A 22,935-nucleotide genomic window follows, 5' to 3' on the forward strand; every position below is an offset into this window, starting at 1 on the left:
GACGAAAAAGGCCAGGCTGAAAATATACACCGGAAGTACGTCACGCGGAAAAGCTCCTATATTACAACCATTTTGCCCCTTACAACACAAAGTCGTTATCATATTTGGAGTTGTTTAGATTAGCTGGCCACCAGGTTGTACATAGATCATTATGGGGTATCAAAACCAGCTGGGGGTCAGTAAATTCAGATACTTTGTCACAGACCTTTCTCCTGGTCATCATTTCTTTGACTCATCTATTTTCAATTGATCTTGGTGTGACTCATCTTAGGATTTTTCGGTGTTGCCCCAAGACTTTAAGCTAAAAAAAAACTGGGCATAGCTCTGCCGTTGATAAATTGGTATAATCCTGTTGTTGAAATGATTCGAACAAAATCTGTTAATACTTGCGACCTGTAGAGAATTTACAGACAAAAAACGGGGCGTGGCACCGCCCCCTTGTATGACCAATCATGGTAGTAGTGTTACGGTTAATCCGAAGTATAATTTCGACAGAGTAGGGTCGCCTGTCCAACCTCGTGGGTTTTCTCTGGGTCCTCCGGTTTCCTCCCACTGCTAAAGACCCCTACGCGCAAGCGAATTATTGAAATAAAATTAAATGATATGTTAGTCCCGAAATGACCTATTTTGTGTCGAGTGGACGTTAAACTCTCTCTCTCTCTCTCTCTCTCTCCCTCTCTCTCTCTCTCTCTCTAAATTTCGACAGGGGCTTTAAAAGGAAACACGTACTTTCTACAAATCGGGAGCCACAATAGCTCGGTGAGTAAGAGATGATGGCTCGCTAACCTGTAGGTCCTTTGTTCGATCCCGGTGTTGGCAGCAAAGTTCATCTGGATTCTCCGGCGTGGTTCCAGGGACAACATATGGTCGTTCGGATGGGACAGAAAACCTAGGTCCCGTGTACACATTAGTGTGCACGTAAAAGAATCCTTAACAACTCGAATTTGATACAAGGGTTAGAGGTAGCGCAGGAACATGAAGTTTAAATTGTGGGCATTTTTTCCAACTTTCGAGGTTTCCCGAAAGTGTGCACCTGAAATTCATAAACATTAGGATGAAGAAAGTAATTGTTATCTATATATATTTCGATAATAACTAACAAATGAAATAAAACTACCTCCCAGCGATGACATTATAACCAATGACCATGACCTCGAATATATATATACATAGCCTACACTGTTTTGGTAGTCATCTCAACACAATAGCGCGCGTTTTTGTCAATCGTGGCCACCCTCACCTTACACGACGAAGGTAAGTAAATTCTGATTGTTTGGATTTTTTGTTTTGTTTTTTTTTTTGGGGGGGGGAGGATTTGTTTGTTTTTGTATGTGATGGGAGGGGAGGGGTGCTTTATTACAATATTTCACTAAAATACCCGGATCCGAAGAATAATGTCCCATTGTTTAACTGCAGCAGTCCTTTTTTTTTGGGGGGGGGGGGTCACGGGGAAATGCACAAGGTTAGCAGTCAAAGACGAAATCCTAGTTTAATAACTGACGACCCAGTAATACTACAGTAAAGATCAGTTGGATTTCACATTTGATCCTTATTGTATCAGTATCCACGTTCTTCAAAAAAAAAAAATGCTCTGAATGTTTAATTTATATTGCCAAACAAAAATAACAGCGGAGGTTGATCATGTTACCGAATTAGCCTTGCACTTGGAGACTTTGGAAGGTACAGTCGACAGCGTTCCTAAGAAACGAATTTTTGCCAACGATTTATGTTCCATGGGGGAAATAACAGTATAGCAATGATTTTAGAATATTTAGGCTTCGGGGAAAAGGGTCAATTGTTATGTGAATAATTGATCCCCCCAAATAAATAGAAAAAAACCCTTTGGAGCATTGGTGGAAGTGTACCCAGGTAAAACATCTAACACTACTTTTACGAGCACCTCTGTTCATTGACCTGTTTTATTATTGTACTTTTACGAACGCATCTGTCCATTGACCTGGGTTTTTTTTTTAAAAAGAACTATTCAACCTCGCAAGGCGTAAGTATTGTGGTATATATTATGACGTCAAGGACTCGTTTTACAAATATGCGGTTTATCTCCAGAAGGATTTCAGACAACGAAGCTTACGCCCATAATTCTTTAATCGACAATGGGAACATTTGCAAGGCACGAATAACTTATGGATGATATATTTTTTTTTAAATTGTCTGTAAACTTTTCTTTGAAGATGCATTATGTAAAAGCTAAACTGCCTATCGCATGTCTTTCTTCTGGCGTGTTATATAAATTATTATTTAAACGAAACGAAATGAAATGAAATGGAATGGGGTTACACGTCCTACTGTTCTGCTCCTAAACTGGGCTAATGAAGACGGATTATTTAAACACTCGTTAAATAGCAAGCCCATAATCAACTCCCTGGGCCATTGTATTGCTCCGATTTTAAGTAGATTTGAACACTGCGGTCATGCTACTTTTTGTCAAAACGTCAAACGCCTATAACTTGGCATAGAATAAACTAATTTGAAATTTTTAATATATTCCTTTTTCATTATCTATTTTCAAATTATTATAGCAAGAACGGTCAGCTCTTTATCTAAATCTTACATAATGTATATTTTAAATGAATAACATGCATAGTTTAGGCAATTTTATTTCAGAATTTAATTTTCTAGGGTCGTTAAGGGGGTATATTACTATGTGTCATTACCAGCTTTTATGTTATAAGAATCATAACTAAGGGGTTTTGTTTTGCCCAGGTTTTGGATGACGGGAATTGTTTCTGACTTTAGTTTAATAGGGAAAAATAACTTATTTAGCTATCTTTATTAGACAGTATAGGATGTTAATGTTATATATTAATACTTAAAACATTGAAGTTTGGCGATTTTATTTACAAGCCTTTTTTATTGTCGGATGACGTCGTGATTGATTCGCGAAATGTAATTGGCGGGTCTGTTTTTAATCCTATGGAATCGAAACCGGGAGATAATGCACATACTACTAGAGTTTGAACATTTGATTGTGTTCTCTCAAATGTTAAATGATAAATCTGGGTATATATTTAATGCAGTGGATTAAGCCGTGGGAAATGTAATATTTTGCGATAAATCCTCTATTAGATAAATAAATGTTTTCTAATGGAAAGCTATATTGCGTTGCTAAAGTTACAATTTCATATTTTCTAAGAAAGTCAAAACATAATTATTTCTATGTCTTTTGCTCAATAGGTTGTCAACTCACTATTATATGATCATAGGTTATCTTTCTCACACTTAAAAATCTTCACACCGGAAATAATAAAATTACTTCCCAATTACCTCCCTTGTTTTCCTATTCCCCACCGTGGAATAGCTATCTTCAAACGTTTGTATTTGAAGTTGAAAATGATATTTTTGCCAATTTCTCAACTGGCAATAGTGAATTATAGGATTAATAGTATTATTCTTTAACAAGGTAGGACTGTTTATAGATACCATCTATTTTAGGGCTTTATTTTAATACATTTTAAAAATATAACTTAAAAATATGAAATTGTCACTTTAAAAGTAAGACGCTCAAATAGTGTACTTGGGGCTGTCGAGGTGTGCAGAATGGAGAAAAATGTGTGACAACAAGCATACCCGGACATATACTCCTATAAGACAAGTTTTGACAACTATTAACAGATTGTGACGAAGGAAGAAGATGGCCAACCCTCTCTTCGCACGACAACGAAGTTAGCTTTAAACAATATTTTATTTCCAGTACGACAGATTTGAAAACAAGCAGAAGCTTATATAAATTATACATAAATTATACATACAATTACTAAAACGTATAAATTTCAAAAGTATATCTTATACATATCTACATTTTGATCCTCATCGGTGAATTTTAACACCGTGATTTCCGCTGTGACTTTTTTTTATATACAAGAACTTTTTTTTATGTTTTTACTCCTTTACCCTTTTTTTTTATTACTCCTTCATATGTAAATAATCTTAATTGAATCAACATGTCCATAATATTATGTATTGGACGTTAAATTTGCAATAAACAACAACAACATTGAGAGTACCAAATGGACCTGAAATCAACAGGCGTCTTTGTATGTTAATATAATAGGGACTTAAAAATAATTCGGGATCTACTATCTTTTATATTTCAGAAGAATAGATTTCTGGTGTTCAGTTAAGAAATGATGATGATGTCGGTATGTAGATGTGTCGGTTTGTTCAGGTAAATAATTATGAATAGAATGTAGCACTATGAAATTTATGATTTTAATGTCCGGGTATGCTTATCTCTCATTCCACTTATGTATCGGAGAGGGTTCAAGGTTAAGCAATGTTACAAAGATAAACTAAAGGAAACCAGATGCAGAACCGAAATTTTCTCCGGGTCCTTCATCCCTTCCAGTATACGAGAATTGAACAAACTTAACGTTGAAATTAGAAACCCCCGATCCCCTGCTATCTTTGGAAATTCACTAAATAAATTAGATACCACCGTGCCATCATATTACTATACAGGGATAAGAAAATTACAAATAATCCACTGTAAACTAAGATTATGCTGCTCGAACCTACAAGGCCATAAATTCCTCAGACATGTCGGTGATAACCCTGCTTGCCTCTGTGGTCACAAATTCGAAGATACCGAACACTATTTACTCGTATGCCACTTATATTCAGATGCAAGAAAACGGACAATCCATAACCTTCAACATAAACATAAAACAGTCAGTTATCTGTTGTATGGGTCAACAAAACTTAGTCCAGAGATAAACACACTTATTTTCCAAAAAGTCCAACAATTAATTTTCTTATCAAAAAGATTTAAATCTCCATAAACAACTCTTAAGTCATTCCAAGCTCTGCACTCTGTATAATCATCTAAGTCACTATATTATCCATGATGTATCATATATGCTCTATATTTATGTACGTGTGTATGTAAATATTTATAATGTGTACATGTATCTAACTCAGAGAGAGGGGTTACACATAGGCATAGCCTGTTCCCCAATCCAAATTCAGATTTAATGAATAAAAATATTGTTTAAATAAAAAAGCAATGTTACATGACCGTATTGAAAACTGTCAAAATGAAGTATGGTACACACAGGGCATTTTTAACCTAGTAACCTAAGACTAATTTTTGTGAATGATCTCTTAAATGCACGGGACCTCGGTTTTTAGTCCAATTCGAATGACTATAGGTTGTCCCTTGCCAGACCCTCTTTGCTGCACCACTGACAAGGCGGTGGGGGGGGGGGCACTCCGGAAAATCCCGATGAACGCAGGGATCGATCACGGGACCTTCAGGTTAGCGAGTCAACGTCTTACTCAGTTTTAATTAGTTTTTAATCATAATCTTAATATATTAAATGGTTTACCTATTGAATATGATTAATTAGTTGTTACTTGTTTTTGTATATAAACCTTCTGTACATTATTTTCATCATCATTTGCTTGAAAACGTTGAGAGAAACCTCAATGAAACGTCGCTTTAATTAAAATAGTAATTGTGTTCCATATTATGTTTTTGTATTACGACACCTACAGTTGATTTGGACTGGGTACGGCATCTATATTTGAACCGATCCTCGCACTTAGTCCAAGAATGCATGTACACGTAGAAGATTTAATTGGATTAACTTTTTTACGTAGATTGGGGACTCCCTTGAAATTGATGTCCAGATGGTCGTCCTACAATGTGATGAATCCAGGTGGACAGGGAACATCATACGGCGACGTTCAGAGAAGAAACAAAGCGTTTTGTGATAACTCTAAAGACAAGATACTCAAAATAGTTGGTTAGTTAGCGATTGTTTTTAAAATCAAAGTGGGCTAATAATTCTCAGAGAGCACAATATCATGAATATCAAATGTTTATTTGAAGGCGATAATATTGAAAAACCCATACCCCGGGAAAAAAAAGCTAGCATTTATAATAGTTCAAAAATAGATCATGAAAATTGAATATACAGAAAATTCCATTCAAATTAATTTATTTGCGTTATAAGGTTTAACAAGATCTAGTGTAGACCGTTTATTATCGTAGCAATGGTACTTGGTTTTGAGACTAAGTCGCAATTGCTCATTTTATCGTTAAACGTTTAATTTTCGCGGCTCGGTCACCCGTTTATGTCAATTGTCATGTAAATAAATCACTGCATAATAGTCGATATAACATTTAAAGCCAAAATAAAGACCTGAAATATGTAGATTTCGCTTTCACATATTGCATCCTTAACAACTAGTGCGATGATTTGTATATAAGCTATCTTAACAGACAAATGGCGACAACTACTGAAATCTACGTCATGTACGTGGCAGATTACGCGTTCAATCGTTCACGTAGCTATCAATATTTGTTTTACTTTTATTATTAATCTATAAAGTTTTGCTAATACTTCCATTCTACAAAATATTTCAGAAAATCTGGTTACCAAAACTCATCCAGAAAATGAACCATTTACTGTAGCCGAATATGGTGCCGCGGATGGCTCGATTTCAATGGAACTAATGACTGACATAATTAGTAAGTATATTGTTGTAAAATGAAATGGGTTTTTCATCCCATCCTAACGACTAGACGCTTTTCCATGACAGACCTTTCATCATGCATCAATGACAAGGGGAAGACATGTTGAAAACATCTGGATCGAAGCTAGTTACTGAGACATCTGGTAACCGAGTAATCGTTCCTCTCTATGGCAGCAAAATAAACTACTTTTGATTCTAAATCGCAATTAAATACAAATACCATAAATACACGTTGGCTTTACAAATGTAACTTATCAATGTGACGAACGCTAAACACAATCTGAATCGTTAAGATCAAGCCGTCTCTACTGAAGTGAAATGAAATGAAATGGGGTTTAACGTCCTACTGTTCTGCTCCTATGCTGGGCTAATGAAGACGGGCATACGCCATACAGTGTGCTATGAGGGAAATTTTGCCCGGGCAACTGCACTATCGCCTACTCTTATATCGAATTCCAACTGCCAAGGGATCTTTTACGTGCGTTCTAATGTATACACGAGACCTCGGTTTTTCGTATCATCTGAATGACTAGACGGCTGTCCCTGTCCGAGAAAATCATGATGAACTTTCTCGGCCAATGCAGGGATCGAACACCGGACCTCCAGGCTAGCAAGCCAGCGTCTTACCCACTTAGCCACGTGATCCCCCTCTACTGAAGGTTAGATCTAAATATTAAGGCAACCTCTACTGAATGTGTTAATGAAGTAATACCGATATCTTTGTCTTCACACTGTGTATTATAATACATCTATGTACATGTCAATTTCAGGTGTTATTCGATCAAAGTGTGGAAAAAACAAAGAGATTCATGTAATGTATGAAGATTTGCCAGAGAGTGATTTCAATTCATTATTTAAAAGAATCCAGGGTTTGTAAAATCTATATATATTCAGATTTCAGGTTCTTTAGGAAACAAACCGATTGGATTCTAAATCTGAAAACCGCTAAGGACATATGGTTTGAGTTTTGTATTTTATGCGCTTACATATTTTTTAATGCCTATAGTCTCCCGCAATTCGAAGATAGCAAGGGACTATGGGTCTGTCTGTCTGTCTGTCTGTCCATCTGTCGGTCTGTCCTTCTCTCCTTCAAATATTTAGAATGCACAAACTTGGTGTAAGTGTTTATTAGGCAAATGCCTTGATGAAGTTCGAAGATGAACATTTTCTACAGAGGTAAGCATTTGATAGGTTGATCCTTTAGGTCACGATAACTTTTTGGTTCTTTTTAAGTGATTGTGATGAAACTAATGCGCATTTTCTGCTCAGAGTAAGCAGAGCGATAAGGAATTTGATTGATCAAACCTTTGGAACACAATAACCCTCCTTCAAACTGAGGTAGAATGTTCAAACTTGGTGTAGGCGTTCATTAGGTGAATGCCTTGATGAAGTATGAAGATGAGCATTTTCTGCATACGGTAAGCAGAGATAAGCAATTTGATTGGTTGGTGGTTCGGGACACGATAACTTTGTTTATAGTTAAGTGAGAGTGATGTAATTTGGTGTATAGTTTCATCACATGAATAAGTTCGATAATGAGCATTTTGAGCTCTGGGTAAGCAGAGCGATAACCAATTAACTGGTTGAGACTTTGGAGCTCGACAACTTTGATTCTAATTAAGTAATATTGGTGAAAATTCGTGTATAGTTTCATTACATCAATACCTTTACAAAGTTCGATGATGAGCATTTTCTGCTTCGGCAAAGTAGAGACTTCAATCTGATTGGTCGAGACTTTGGAACACAATAACACTCCTTCTAATTTAGGGTTTAAACTTGGTGTAGTTGTCTATTAGGTGAATGCCTTGACAGAGTTCGGTCATGCGCATTTTCCATAAAGGCTAAGCAGAGATAAGCAATTTGATTGACTGAGGCTTTGGAACACGATAACTTTGGTTCCAATTGGGTGAGAATGCCGAAACTGCGAGTATAGATTCATTATATAATTTCATTGACTAAGTTCGATAAAGAGAATTTTCTACTTAGACTAAGTAGCGATAAGCAATTTGATTGGTCAAGACTTTGGGACATAACAACGCTACTTTTAATTGAGCTACGAGTGTTCATTAGGTGAATGTCTTGACTGAGTTCAATGATTAACATTTCCCGCTAAATCTAAGCAGAGCTAAGCAATTTCATTGGTCAAAACTTTGGGACAAGGTAACTTTGATTCTAACTGATGGAGAGTGATGAAACTTAGTGTATAGTTGATAATCAGTTTGATTGCTCGATACTTTTCAAAACGATAACTGTGCAATTAATTGTGTCATAACTGTGTCATCTATCTGTTTTGGGATTTCGGCCGGGGGACATCAGCCTCACTGTTGGCTTGTTATGACTTGAACCCTATCGATTACTGTCTGGCGTCCTTTATTTCTTTTGACTTGAATCATTTCTCTAAGTTGGGTAGTTATTAACCGTTTACTTCTATGGGCTATTTCGTGCTAGAATAATACAACGTTTGGGTAATATTGTTGATTGCCTTCCCCTTCTGATTCGGTTTTCGTTTTGATTGAAACCTGCATTACTGTACAGCGCCATCGATTCTTAAGGTTGGCCCTGGACCCATTCATTTGATTTTATATATACCTTTCTTATTTATAACTTACTGTATTTGTAATGTATATGTCTTGGCCTTAAGTGTGTTTGTTTATGTGTGTAACAGCCCTCCTGCACTTACTATGACATTTTAAAGGTACATTATGTAAAATTTAGATAAAGAGCTGGAAGTTCTTGCTATAATAGTTCAAAAATGGATAATGAAAAAGGAATATATTAAAAATGTCATTTAAATTACTTTCTTCTGAGCGAAGTTATGACTGTTTGAAGATATATCGGTGGTGATCGTTCGTTATCGTAGCAACCATACTTGAAAACCGAAACTTACCCTCGATTGTCCGTTTTACCGTTGAAAGTTTAAATCTCGCGGATGTTTAAATCCATTTAAACCTCGGCCATCCGATGCCCTAGAAAGTTGATAGGCTTGTCATGTTAATAAATGTCTAAGAAAGACCTTCAATAGACAGTGTTAGCTTTTACATAATACATCTTTACATTTGTATAAAATAAGATTTAATTTGTATACAATTAGATTTGATTTGTATAAGATTTAATTTGTATACAATTAGATTTGATTTGTATAAATTAAGATTTGATCTGTATACAATTAGATTTGATTTGTATAAAATTAGATTAAATTATAATAAGATTACATATCTGTATAAAATTAAATTTATATAGAATTAAATTTCTACTTTGTTTTCTAGGTATTATACCCATTCCCAGATCATATCTTCTGGATCATGAAAATGTTTATGTGACATCTACAGGAACCAATTTTTTCAAGCAGTGTTTTCCTTCCAATTCTGTAGATCTAGCCTTGTCTTTTACAGCATCACATTGGTTATCGAAGTAAGTCAGCTGCCATACAATTAAATAACATTAAGTGTCGGTGCAGAAAAGTAGGAATTAAACCCCATTTTCATTCACAACATTCGGTGTTATGTTGTCATTATACCTGTATATATGATTGGTAACATGTGGGGGGGGGGGTAACACGTGCGCTTTAGATCGTAAGGCCTGGCGCTGAGTCAGTCACTTGGTGTGATCTCTATTCACGGCTCATTCATCATAAGGAGTAGAGTCGCCTGTCCAACCTCGGGTGGGTTGTCTCCCGGTCATACTACTGCCAAAGATACCTATGCGTAAACCAATCATTGAAATTAATATGAACCATAATATTATGCTCTCTCTCTCTCTCTCTCTTTCTCTCTCTCTCTCTCTCTCTCTCTCTCTCTGATTGTTCTGTTTTGTATATTTTAGAAACTTTTGTAAATATTTGTTGGCATCAATATTCTAATCCTAAATGGCTTTAAACTCTGTATATTAAATCTAGGTTGTAACAAGTACCGTATCTGGAATGATTCCACTACAATCTAGGTTGTAACAGGTACCGTATCTGGAATGATTCCACAACATTCTAGATTGTAACAAGTATCGTATCTGGAATGATTCCACAACAATCTAGGTTGTAACAGGTACCGTATCTAGAATGATTCCACAACATTCTAGGCTGTAACATGTACCGCATCTGGAATGGTTCCACAACAATCTAGGTTGTAACAGGTACCGTATCTAGAATGATTCCACAACATTCTAGGCTGTAACATGTACCGCATCTGGAATGGTTCCACAACAATCTAGGTTGTAACAGGTACCGTATCTAGAATGATTCCACAACATTCTAGGCTGTAACATGTACCGCATCTGGAATCGTTCCACAACAATCTAGGTTGTAACAGGTACCGTATCTAGAATAGTCCCACCCCAATCTAACCTGTGACAGGTACCGTATGTGGAATGGTTCTACAAACACCTAGGTTGTAACTGCATGGTTACAATCTAGGTTGTACCTACCGTATCTGTTTTGGTCGGAGCTATGGCCGCTATCCTACATAATCTCATCTTTTATTTTTAGACCGGTGTATGTACATGACCACGTGTATGCTTATTTCACCCAAAATAAAGACGAAAATGACGCCTTAACGAAACAAGCAGCCGAAGATTGGGTACTCTTCCTGAAAAACAGAACCAAAGAATTGAAACCAGGTCAGTATTTTTCTTTTGTCAAGTTTTACCGCGCTTCTTGGTGTTAGAACACCCAGTGCTGTAACCTTTCACCTAACTGAACTTTAACCATTAGCATTTACATTGGATGACTCTACATTCATTAGAAGACACATCTCTTCCTTTCTAACTTCAGTAGATTCTACCATTTTCTTCACCAATCTGTTGAAACGATATCTGTATGTTATAAGAAGGATCGCGTAGTGTCTTCGGCTTTCTCTGTTTACTCGCGCTACTTTGGGTACATGAAAATTAATGAAATAAACTATATCAAAACTATACTTTATGCTGTTCCATAAGAGACCTTGGCGTGGTGATTAAAAGTTCAATACTATTTTACTTTTGCCCAGATTGTGCATGTTTTTATACCAGTTAATGCAAAAAGGGCTCAGAAGTCGTCTGCTTTTCTATCATCTGCGTCATTAAATCCCACTTCATGTGTGCTCGTCATCTCCTACATTTATAATATACCTAAATTGCTATCAAAGGATTATTGGACGGTAAATATCGGTCCAAAAACGGTTCAGTACTTAAAACTCCAATTGTATTCAAGTCGGACGACTTTTTTGGAAATTCTTATATTTTCCGAAAAATGCAAATGGCTTTAAGTATTATCAGAGTTTAGTCTTCGCCTTAACTCTTATTCCGGAATTGAAAATATGTTTAAAGTCCCACATGTCTGCAACGACCGGCGTAATAGAGACGGATACACGCCATGCAGTGTGCGATTGGTGCAATTTTGCCCGGACAGTGTCGTTCTGTAGAAATCCACCTGCCAGGGGTTCTTTTTCGTGCACACGGGACCTCGATTTTCGTACTGTTCATTCAACTATATTCTGTTCCTTGTCAGCTTCCTTCCCGCTTTGCACTTCTGACATTGGAAACCATGCCGGAAAACCCCGAGAAACTTCTTGGGCAACAATGTGTAGCAATATTATAACTTCGACCTAAATATTGTTTTCAAATTCGAAAACAAGTTTTAAATCACGTAATACAACGGAAATAGGAGATATTATATATTAAAATGACCCATGAGTTAGCAGAGACTGGTCATTTACTTTTGTTTGTTGTCAAAAACATATATCTGTTTATGTTTTCAAATTGATATCGTAACGGAAATTTACCGGATATGCTGGGAAGGCCACTGTCCATAATTAGCTAAGTCTTAAGGCATTGGATGTAATTTAAAAAAAACAGCTAATTAATGGGAGAAATCGGGAAATATAAATGAGCAAAATCATTCATGTCAAATCAGATGCCATTCAGATTGTGAGAAGACCATGCCTTAATGTCTTCCGGCTGGACTTCTCTGAGTTGGTTGAGAGAATGAAAGTCATTTGATCTTTTAGTTTTTATATAGACCTTTGCTTGAAAACTGTTTCCTGCTTGATAGCAAAAGTAATTAAGAAAATATTTGTGTTGCTGGTATATATCTGATTGGGCAGCCATATTTATGCCAAAGAACATGAAGTCCAAGATTAGAGAGTTCCAATAATATTGGCGCCAGTCAAACAAAGGAGTGTAGCAAGAATGGTGACACGGGTCGGATGAGGTAAGCTTTCGGTTTCGCTTTGCGCATTCGACCGACGACTATGCTGCAAACGGGACAGAACCCAGTACCCCTGAATAGTGAGACAACGCCTTGTAAAAATATTTATTTTATTATAGGTGGTTGGGGTGTCTTCGCAACGGGTGGGGGAAGAGATGCTTCTCCGGAAGAACCAGACTGTGTAGCTTTTCAGGATGGATGGATTGCTGCGGGTAAAAGTTGGAAAGATTTATTTGATCGTAGTATTATTACAAAGGTAATTGTCGAAACAGTGAAAAAGTTAATAACAGGTTACGTACACGTAGTGAATACAGCGATTTTAAAACTGCCCTAAATACAATAGCTGGTTTAAGAAAACTGGTTTTCATGACGCGAGGGTTTCATGTTTTGCTTGCGCCGTTGGTCTGTTAAGTGCTGCTATCACTGATATGCAAAGGAGGACAGATTACGTCAACAATTTTAATTCACTTTCGTATAAATTTATTTACGTAATAAATTTCTCTTGAGCTCATAAATATTCGGTAGTTATGATAATTTTTTCTCTGTGTGTATAACATGATCTCAATATCTGTATTAACTGTCGTCAAGTGTATATTTCAACTTTGGAAAAGATGATAGCATTTTTTAATAAGACAGACACATTGATATTCTAGGTTTGTCCGAATCGCAGATGGCAAAGAACAGTGCAATACCTAGACGGGAAATGAAGGGTCAGCACCGAAGAGGACTAACCCACATTGACCATTTTCGATATATTTGACTTCAGTGTTTATCGATGATTAAAAATTCTGTAATTCACCAAGATTAGTGATACTTTGACATCCCACGTGCCATGACATGCCTTAATTCATAAGTATACAGTGGACTCTGTCAAATCCGACATCGTACGGATCGACACAGGGTGTCGGAATATCCAGTTTTCTCAAAACCGGAAATATTGTAACTTCGAAAACCGGAAGTATTATTATAGTGTAGATTCGATTCACCAGAATGTTATTCCCTTTAAAAATGATAAACCTTTCTGTGCATTCAAAATTTTATAACATTAATTTTTATTTCATTTAACATGCGTAATGGCGTCGGATTTCACAGAGTACCGGACCGGAGTGATCAGAGGTCGGATGTGACAGAGTGCACTGTATTATTAAGTTCACATTTTTTTCCTGAGATTTTGTGGTTCTAAAGGATTTTCCACTTTTGGGACTCTAACCCGCAAAAACATAAGCACAAAAATGAATAATTGTAATGAAAACATTTTTACTTGAAGACTTCTATTTACTGATTAAACAAAAATTCTAAAATGAGACTCTGTCTTAGTGTAGAAACAGTAGTATGTTTTAAAAAAACTTTGTACGCCCACGTTTTCACGCTGGCGTATATTGTCGTTGCCCCTGTCCGTCCGGACGTCCGTTCAGATTTTGTTTGTGGACACTCAAAAGGTAACAATTTTATCCATTTTGACGAAAGATTTCGGTTCCTTTCAATATTGCATTATCGGACCGTAAACTCATAGATTATGGACCCTGATTGTACGAATGGCCATTCCTCGGACGCAAATAGTGTAGAAGTATGTTATACCAAGGACCTTGTGGACCCTCTACAGGTTACAATTTTTATCCGATTTTGATTGTGGACACTCAAAAGGTCACTCACAATTTTATCCCATTTTGACGAAAGATTTCGGTTCCTTTCGATATTGCATGTATCGGACCGTAACTTCATGGATTATGGCCCTCGATTGTACGTATGGTCATTCCTCGTACGCAAATAGAGTAGAAGTATGTAATACCAAGGACCTTGTGGACCCTCTACAGGTCACAATGTTTTTTCCGATTTTGATGAAGCACAAAATACATGTTCATATCCCTAAGATCTTGGTTTCTTTTGATATTATGGCATAAAATCCTAGATTATGGTCCCTAAATGTAAGAAAAGTCGCTTTTTAGATTGTTCTTTGCCCATCTCTTGCAAAATGTAGGCTTATCCTGCATGACAAAGGCTTGTTTAACATGTAACAGTTTTGATTTATATTCTCAGGGTTTGGTAACACACATGGGTCTACTTCAGAGCTTAATAATTTTTAAGATGTGGGGATGAATCGGTTTTTTAGCTGATTTTAATCTATTTCCATATATCATAAAAGTATGGCAAATTAGGTACAAATGGAAAGTAGAGACATTCCATTCTTACTAGAAAACTATTGGATTCCCTAAATAAAACATGGGGCGGCCACTGGGCCACTTCCAGTTTGAACTTCACCGTCATAGAAAATATAGACACCCCCTTCTTACTATAGAACTGTTGGAATCCCTGAAAAACACCTATGGAGCGCGCAAAGGGCAAAGATGTAAAGGTATCACTAACTGGCAACGCATCGGCTTGTTGTCTGCTCGATTGATGTAGGAACCGCTTTGTATCATCCTCGGTATCCCTAGTGGTTTCATTCCGTTCTACTCCACTAACCCCTGGGTTAATCTATGTTAGGTGTGGGGGGGGGGACGGGACGTTTTCAAGTTATCCGCCCTTGGTGACTGTGCTATTTTTTCCGACCAATCCTATAAATCGTTAATTGAAAAGGAAGTTGGCAAAGGGAAGTAACTGTCATCGGTCAAGGTTAGGAGTTGGCCTAAATGAGAGAAGTCCAAATTATTCTAAATGCGTATTTATTGAAGACCGGACGTTTATGAAATTTCAAGAGTTTTATTGGAAATCGTTTGATGGTTAGCGGAGTTTTACGTTATTGTGAATGAAATTGCCATATGTAAGTTCGATAATAATAAACACAACAGAATGAAACATTTCACACAAAGAACTAATTGTAATAATAATAAAAAAAAGTCAAACATATAGATGTTATACATATTTGAAATCAAGGAAATATACTACAGATTTTGATAATACAAATAAATATAAATCAATTAGAAATATATACATTATTTACATAAATAGTTTAGTAAATGGACATGAATATGGTTATCTACCTTTATAAAAACGAAGGCGAAACTACAGGTTTGTAAACTGTTTTTTGATTTGTTCGTAGACTAGAGCTACAAACAAGGCCAGGGCAGATAATTTGAAATCGTGGAAACCCCATGGATTAACCCAGGGTATAGTGGTATAGAACGGAATGGGTTCACTGGGAATATCGAGGATGGCTTTGTATGTGCTTATCGAATTATTAGCGGTTGTGAGAACAGTAAGAGACTTAAATGTACAGTAGTTAGAATGTGTGTTGTCTAAATATATCAAGAAATCATGAAAGGTATCTTTAGAGTCATGATATTAGAAGTCTGGGGATTTTCAACGATTTCCGATAATTACGGTCAGGAGGGGTTGGGGGCTTGGCTGAGCGCTATCATCATCTCCAATCATACTTTGGACATGATCAATTTTTGTTATTTGTTTAACCTAATCTGGTCAGTTTTTTCCTTAAAACACATACTGTGTTTCGTGGGTGATGCCATATCAGATTTGTGTCTTAAACCAGTCTGGTCCAGACTTTTGTCTAAAATTGTGGGTTAGACCACTTTTCTCCTGAGAATATTGAATAGTGCCTGGAAACTAGAAATGGCTATTATTAACTGGGGGAATACACATACTAGATAGGCCACTATAACACTAATTAGAGGACTCCGAGAGAGCTTTCTAACGGTATAAAAAAGGGTTGGTTTTTTTTCAAAATTGTTGGTTAGCCCAATTTGGTTCTGACCCCTTCAAAGAACAGTTTCAAAATGACTGATTTTGTTAGCATCAAAAGGTTTATTGAAACTATAGCATTAAAAAGGAAAATTATCTAGCTTCAATTGGTGCATTTTTCGTCTGCTTTGAGTAAAACCTATAATTTCTTTTAACTTATGTTTCATAGGCCGAGTTAAAACAAGGTACATACGCTTTTTGCTCGAGAAGCCCGCGTGAGCTAGAAGAACCAATCCGTGATTCCATAGAGTTACACAATATGGGTCTTAAACTGCATGAAATTAGACTGGATGCTCTTCCTTGTTTTTATGTCACAGAATGGAAGCAAAAGTTAGAGCAAGGTAAATGTACTAATCTTTCTCTTGAGGTTTTCAAATCGCGTATAGTCAATGCTCTTAAAGAAGCAGTATGGTTTTGTTCAGTGGCATTGTCAGTCTCGACGTTGTGCGGAGATGCTTGTGGGCGAGGGGATGTGATATTTATTGGCGGAGCTTAGCAGTCGGGTGGGGTGGGGTGGCTCGTGGTTTGTAAACACTAAGATTCTGTTCATAATATTCTTGAAATAAAAGCTACCCCAATACACAATTGACAGAAAAGCAAGCTGTCAAGAAAAGGGACATAACTATGAAAGAGACAATATCGGTCTTATGATTACGTATAGTGTTATCGTGTTATGAAAAGAGCGAGATTTCACATGCCCATTATCAGCCACCATACCTATTTGTTGATAGAAGCGATCTCTTTAAAGATGAGGTGGGTGGTAAGCCCACTTCCCCTATACCCTTCATGAGATTATCCAATTATCTTTTTAAATGAAATGAAATGAAACGAAATGGGTTTAACGTCCTACTGTTCTCCTCTGACTGGACCAATGATGATGGTCATCGATTTCTAAATGCCAAGACTTCGTTAACGTACGCGTCAATATTTACTTGGGCTCTCGGTTTCCTCCTATCCGAACAACTATGCTTTGTACCTTACCAGGCCCTATGTCCTGCATCACTGACAATGGACTTTCTTGATCAACACCGGGGTCGAACACAGGACTTCAAAGTTAGCGAACCAATGTCTTACTCAGTGAGAGATCTTGTTTATTATTCTCTTTACTTATTATTCACAGGTATCGATGATCGAGAAAGTTTAGCTCGAGATATGACGAAATATTTAAAAACACCTACCTATAATACTTTCTATGAAGCACTGAGTAGCGAGCGAAGCGAGGAACAGAAATCACAGATCTGTGAATTAGTATTTAAAGGAATGGAGGAGTGTCTTTTATCTAAATATCCCGGGGACATGAATCCCTATTGTTTTTACACAAGTACGTATGTTCAAAAGGAACAGACAGCGGTGACCCCCAAAAGCATCCCTTACTTAATGTAACCGTTTGTTTATTATTAAAGCAATGCAGTTATTTCCTTGGTGGTTTCATATCTACTTCTGGAAAACTTAAACGTTCAAGTGATTTCGAGCCAAAATATGCAGTCATTTAAAGAAGTTCAAAATGTCATCCTTCCTACAATCGCCGAGAACACGACATTCATTGCTACTACCACTAAGGGTTTCCATCGGTAGCTGGCTTCCTCTTACAGGGCGTAACTGAATTATTTACCTCCAATTATATCAGACACAAGTCCGCGTACTCTGGTCGATTATGGGAAAGGAATAAGAAGTACTGTTGTGTTGTTTAGGGAGTATATTAATCAGTAGCAGATCTAGAAGCTGTGAATTGGTGGGGGAGGGGGGTCCAAATCTAGGGCGCCATCTATAATCCCACCCCACAATGAATGTCAACAAAATACTGGTTTAACACTGAGCGCACCAGTAAAACATAGATCGCCATGTCTATATAGTTGGTCGCCGATCATTTTATGGCCGGAAAGCAGCTGCATACAAGTCGACATCAAGTTTATGTCATGTTATGATTCTTGTTGATTTTATTATTTTTTTGTGAACGTTAGGGTCAGTGGCGTAGCCAGGATGTTTGTAATGGGGGTGGATGGCTTGGATGCCGTACGCATCCTGCGCGAACACACTGAAAGTGGGAGACAGGAGGTTCCCCTCCCCCTCCCCCACTGATAAAATTTTGATAATTTGAGCCATTTCCTTTTATTTGATGTCATTGCTGGGAGCAATTTCCTGTGGGACAGAATTTGAAAATTGAATTCTTAGAAACTGTTTTCTGATCAGACAGAATTGTTCTTGTTAACCGTTATTCTACAGATCTTTGTCTTATAGCAGTATATTTTAAAATGCCGAAGCATATTATAGAGTGGGTGTAATTAATTATTAACGACTCTAATTCAAGGATGTGTTGTCCAGACTGATATGAAAGTTTGTTATCGACGGTATGTATGACCATAGTGTCAATTAGACAAACAAAACGTGTCTTTGGATTTTGTTCTATTTTGTAGTCAAGATGAAAGTAAACCTATCAATAATGGTCACTCTATACCTATACAATATTCGAATAAAAATAAAAAATCCAAATGCCCCGAGAGTGTATTCTATTTTGTTTTTAAAAATTGAAAAGCTTAATATACCTATCAATAATGGTCACTCTATACCTATACAATATTCGAATAAAAGTAAAAAATCCAAATTTTGTTTTTTAAAAATTGAAAAGCTTACTATACCTGAAGAGAAGTATTATAACTCCAACAAAGAAAATAAAAACATCAACCTTAAATTCAATGTTTTCTGCCGAAAGAATATATAAATAATTTGTATCTCTTAAAAAACACTCAAAACTGAAGGTCCCCAAGAACTACATGCTATTCAAACACATATCTAAAGCTCGTCGAATTTTTCAAATTGACAAATTGAACTTAAATATCGGAGTATATCTGTAAATCTTAAGATTTGATCACACATGTCCCAGGCCAATAATATATCAAACCACAAAGCTGAATTATTATATACAGATCAGTTCTCCACGTCGTCGATTTTCAAATTTGATTTTAGGTGATGTTACGTGTATTTCTGCAAGACAGTATAAAGCCCTGTTACGTTCATGTAACAGGAACCTCCTGTCTCCCACTTTCAGTTTGTTCGCGCAGGATGCGTACGGCATCCAAGCCATCCACCCCCATTACAAACATCCTGGCTACGCCACTGACCCTAACGTTCACAAAAAAGAAGCGGGAATCCTCTTAGTAAATTGAATTTGTGTCATTATTTTTATGTCTAAACGTCGGAAAGAGAAGTTGGCAGAAGGTAATCCAGTAATTTACTTAGGCTTCGATATTTATGGTAAATAGACAGCGACTAACGACAAATATAAGATAAAGCTGGATTCTCCTCCAGGCTGACAAAAAAGATTCTCGTGGCAGGGGGCTGGATTATCTTTTTTTTCGATTAAAAATTTTGAACGGTATTTGGAGGAGCAAAATATTGAAATATAAAATAGTTTTAATTTGTTTTCCAAATAAATCATCAAATTACACAAATGAAATGGGGTTTAACGTCCTACTGTTTTGCTCCGAACTGGGCTAATGAAGACGGGCATACGCCATACATTGTGCTATGAGGAAAATTTTGCCCGGACAGCGGCACTATGGCCTGCTCTTATATCGAATTCCAACTGTCAAGGGATCTTTTACGTGCACGCCAATGGATAATGTCACTTGATTACAATGGCATTATATTACCGTGCACGATATTTTTAAAGATAATAGTGTCAAAGTTCGACTTAATGAATACAGAGTTCATCATTTTATCCTAATAATAATGAAATGAAATGGGCTTTAACGTCCTAGTGAACGTCTTAATAATAATGTGCATTTCTTGAAGTTAAATCCAAACATAAGTATACTATGGTAATATGGTTAGTGATTAGTCCTTTAGTTATCTCTGGGATACAACCAAGAAAGTTAATGTTTTATACCTACATACAAAATATTTATAGTTAATTTAATAATGTTTACCCTTATCTATACACCAAAAAGGGTGATTTCAGACTGTCCAGCAATTGTATTTTTTAAAACTGTGCAGATCTTGCCCTAGCCCATGTTCACTATTTATTGTTACAAGATGTATAACATGGTCTGGTTGGCCACGGATAGATCCTTAAAATTAGAAGTAGTATATTGATTGGCTGCACTATTGGCGCTGCTTTGGTTAATCACTTCACATGTGTTGTCTTTAACTCTCATTCCACTGGAGGATCAGTCCAAACCTTTGCGGTCGTCAACTTCCAGCGCACGCTTTCCCTGTTCTGGTAAGGCTTCGTCAATTTTTGAAGTACTGATTGACTGTGAATTTCCAATGTTAGTTCAAATATTATGCGTAATCCTTTCCTTGTTATGCCCCAAAATAAACTTTTCTGATGAACAGTATCTCAGACAAACTTATAATAGGTTTCACTTGTCAGTGTTTAGTATTTAAAAGTTAACTGTTTTGGTCGAGAATGAATCTTTGAAATTGGAAAAAGAATAATCTATGAATCGGTTAGGAAATATCCTTTTTGGGGGTAAAAATTTCGACAAAAAATAATAAATTTCGGGGAAAAGCTTCAAATGTCAAGCGAACGTAACTACTTTTTTGGGGAAATTTAACAAAATTTTTAACGTCTTTTAATTATGACGTCACAATAGGTAAAACGTCATCTTATTGTTCTATCATTGAGCTATTTTATCTTCTAAGAGAAAGACGCTCTGTGATAATTCTGTGATTAATTAAATTTTCTACGTTTTTGTGACTCCAGATAGGAAAGTATAACATCAACTATGACTGTATTGTAAGTATATTTAATTATTTTGTAAAGAATTCTAAGAATTGAAAGAAAAAAAACCGTTAAAATCTCAAATAAGTTTTCAGTATTTTTGTAGTTGAGTTGAGAACAGATAAAAACAAATAGATCAACTGATTTTCTCTGTTATATGTTTTGAATACGGTTTTTGCTTTTTTTTTAAATTAAAAAAGTTTGAACTATAAAGAGTATTTTACTTTCTCTTGCGTCCACTTTTATTTTGTATTATATTTATTCCAGAGAAATACCAGACTATAGTGATAGTAGTTTAGACTATGGTGAAGTATTACGCCAGATAATATATAATGATAATAACATGTTTGTCACATTAACTGATGAAGACTTGATCAACTCTACAGTTAATACTTCTAGTAAGTCTAACACTCTTTTGGTCAACTCTACAGTTAATACTTTTATTAAGTCTAACACTTTACTAGTCAACACTAGTCAACTTCTAGTAAGTCTAACGCGTTACTAATCATGCATTTGATTAAATCACACAAATAAAATGGTTAGAATTATTTATTTATTTGTTGTCAACTTGTCGCTTGACACGAACATACGGTATTTTGTATTTATACTTACGTGTGAAATACGGGGATGGGGAAGGGGGTGGCGGCGTTTTCGCCTACTTTTTGATTCCAACTGCCAAGCAATATTTTGATGTGCAATACATGCACGAAGACCTTTGTTTTACGTACTTTACTTGTAGTGGATTTGAACATTTATTTATTATATAGGGTCAATTATTTATTGGTCTTTTAATTTCTTATTTTCATTTCTTAAAATGTTTTCACTTTTTCAGTTGTAACTTACTTTAAGAAATCCAACCATGGATACGAGAAGATTTGTGAAATGAGAGTTCCAAGATCATCATCTCTATCATCAGCATCATCCAATGGAGATAGTAAGAATATGGACGAAGAATTAGACGACACTTGTCAGCTGAATTTAAACCAAAACCAACATTATTCAGTGATCAACTGGGCTGACGAAATCTCATATGAAAAACCAACAAATATTCCTTATTGGGCATTGATACCTGGATTAGATTTTGATCGAAATGCTAAAGATGATTACTCTACCACAGACAATATTGATGACTTCAATCAAATTCACCATCAATATGTTATCAACTGGGCCGAAGAACCTGTGCATGATGGCCCCGTAGATGTCCCTGACTGGGCTTTAATACCTGCATTTGATTTTAATCGACATGAGAAAGTTGATTGTTCTAGAAGACATTGGGCTACCACAGAAAATATTGATGACTTCAGCCAAATTCACAATCAATATGTTATCAACTGGGCTGACGAACCTGTGTATGATGGACCCGTAGATGTCCCTGACTGGGCATTGATACCTGGATTAGATTACGACCGCCATATCTATTCTTTCGCCCGAGACAATATTGGAGAATTTGACCCAATCTACCATAAATTTGTCATCAACTGGGCTGAAGAACCTATGTATGAAGGAGCCGTAGACATTCCTAGCTGGGCTTTGATTCCTGATTTTAAATTTAATGCCACTACTAAAATCAGCCAAGTAGGATCTTCTCGGGCAACAGGTTTAGATAGCGATGCTAAAGAAAACTTGACAAAAGATTTTATTAATTGGGCTGATGATCTTTCTGAAGATGAAGTCGTTGATGTACCAGAATGGGCGATGAACAGAAACTTATATTTTAACAGACACAGAATCAACTCCAAATCATATTTTATTGATGTTGTATTTGGTTTATCTACTATTTGGGAATAATATGTTTGTGAATTCAACTTAATTGTGAGTATGTTTGTGAGAGAGTTGCATCAAGCGT

At 36.3% G+C, this 22,935-nt stretch overlaps 1 protein-coding gene across 1 annotated transcript; it reads left to right on the top strand.

Annotated features, from left to right (window-relative positions):
* The first annotated feature begins 733 nt into the window (after positions 1 to 733).
* LOC130010426 (uncharacterized) lies at positions 734 to 17,749 on the top strand. The gene is made up of 10 exons (XM_050552791.2): positions 734 to 1,254; positions 4,113 to 4,183; positions 5,617 to 5,762; positions 6,386 to 6,490; positions 7,266 to 7,364; positions 9,762 to 9,906; positions 10,973 to 11,103; positions 12,790 to 12,926; positions 16,536 to 16,707; positions 17,487 to 17,749. Exons 2-10 carry the CDS (start codon positions 4,143 to 4,145, stop codon positions 17,747 to 17,749), a joined length of 1,239 nt encoding a protein of 412 aa, XP_050408748.2. The 5' UTR covers positions 734 to 1,254; positions 4,113 to 4,142.
* The last annotated feature ends 5,186 nt before the right edge of the window (positions 17,750 to 22,935 follow it).

Source organism: Patella vulgata, chromosome 6 (genome assembly GCF_932274485.2).
Source record: "Patella vulgata chromosome 6, xgPatVulg1.2, whole genome shotgun sequence".
Taxonomy (NCBI): Eukaryota; Metazoa; Mollusca; class Gastropoda; family Patellidae; genus Patella; species Patella vulgata.

Coding starts and splice junctions, on each gene's coding strand:
- LOC130010426 (XM_050552791.2), top strand. CDS start 4,143: ATGATGATGATGTCGGTATGTAGATGTGTCGGTTTGTTCAG. Junction 6,491..7,265: donor ACTAATGACTGACATAATTA/GTAAGTATATTG, acceptor TGTCAATTTCAG/GTGTTATTCGATCAAAGTGT. Junction 16,708..17,486: donor GAAGCAAAAGTTAGAGCAAG/GTAAATGTACTA, acceptor TATTATTCACAG/GTATCGATGATCGAGAAAGT.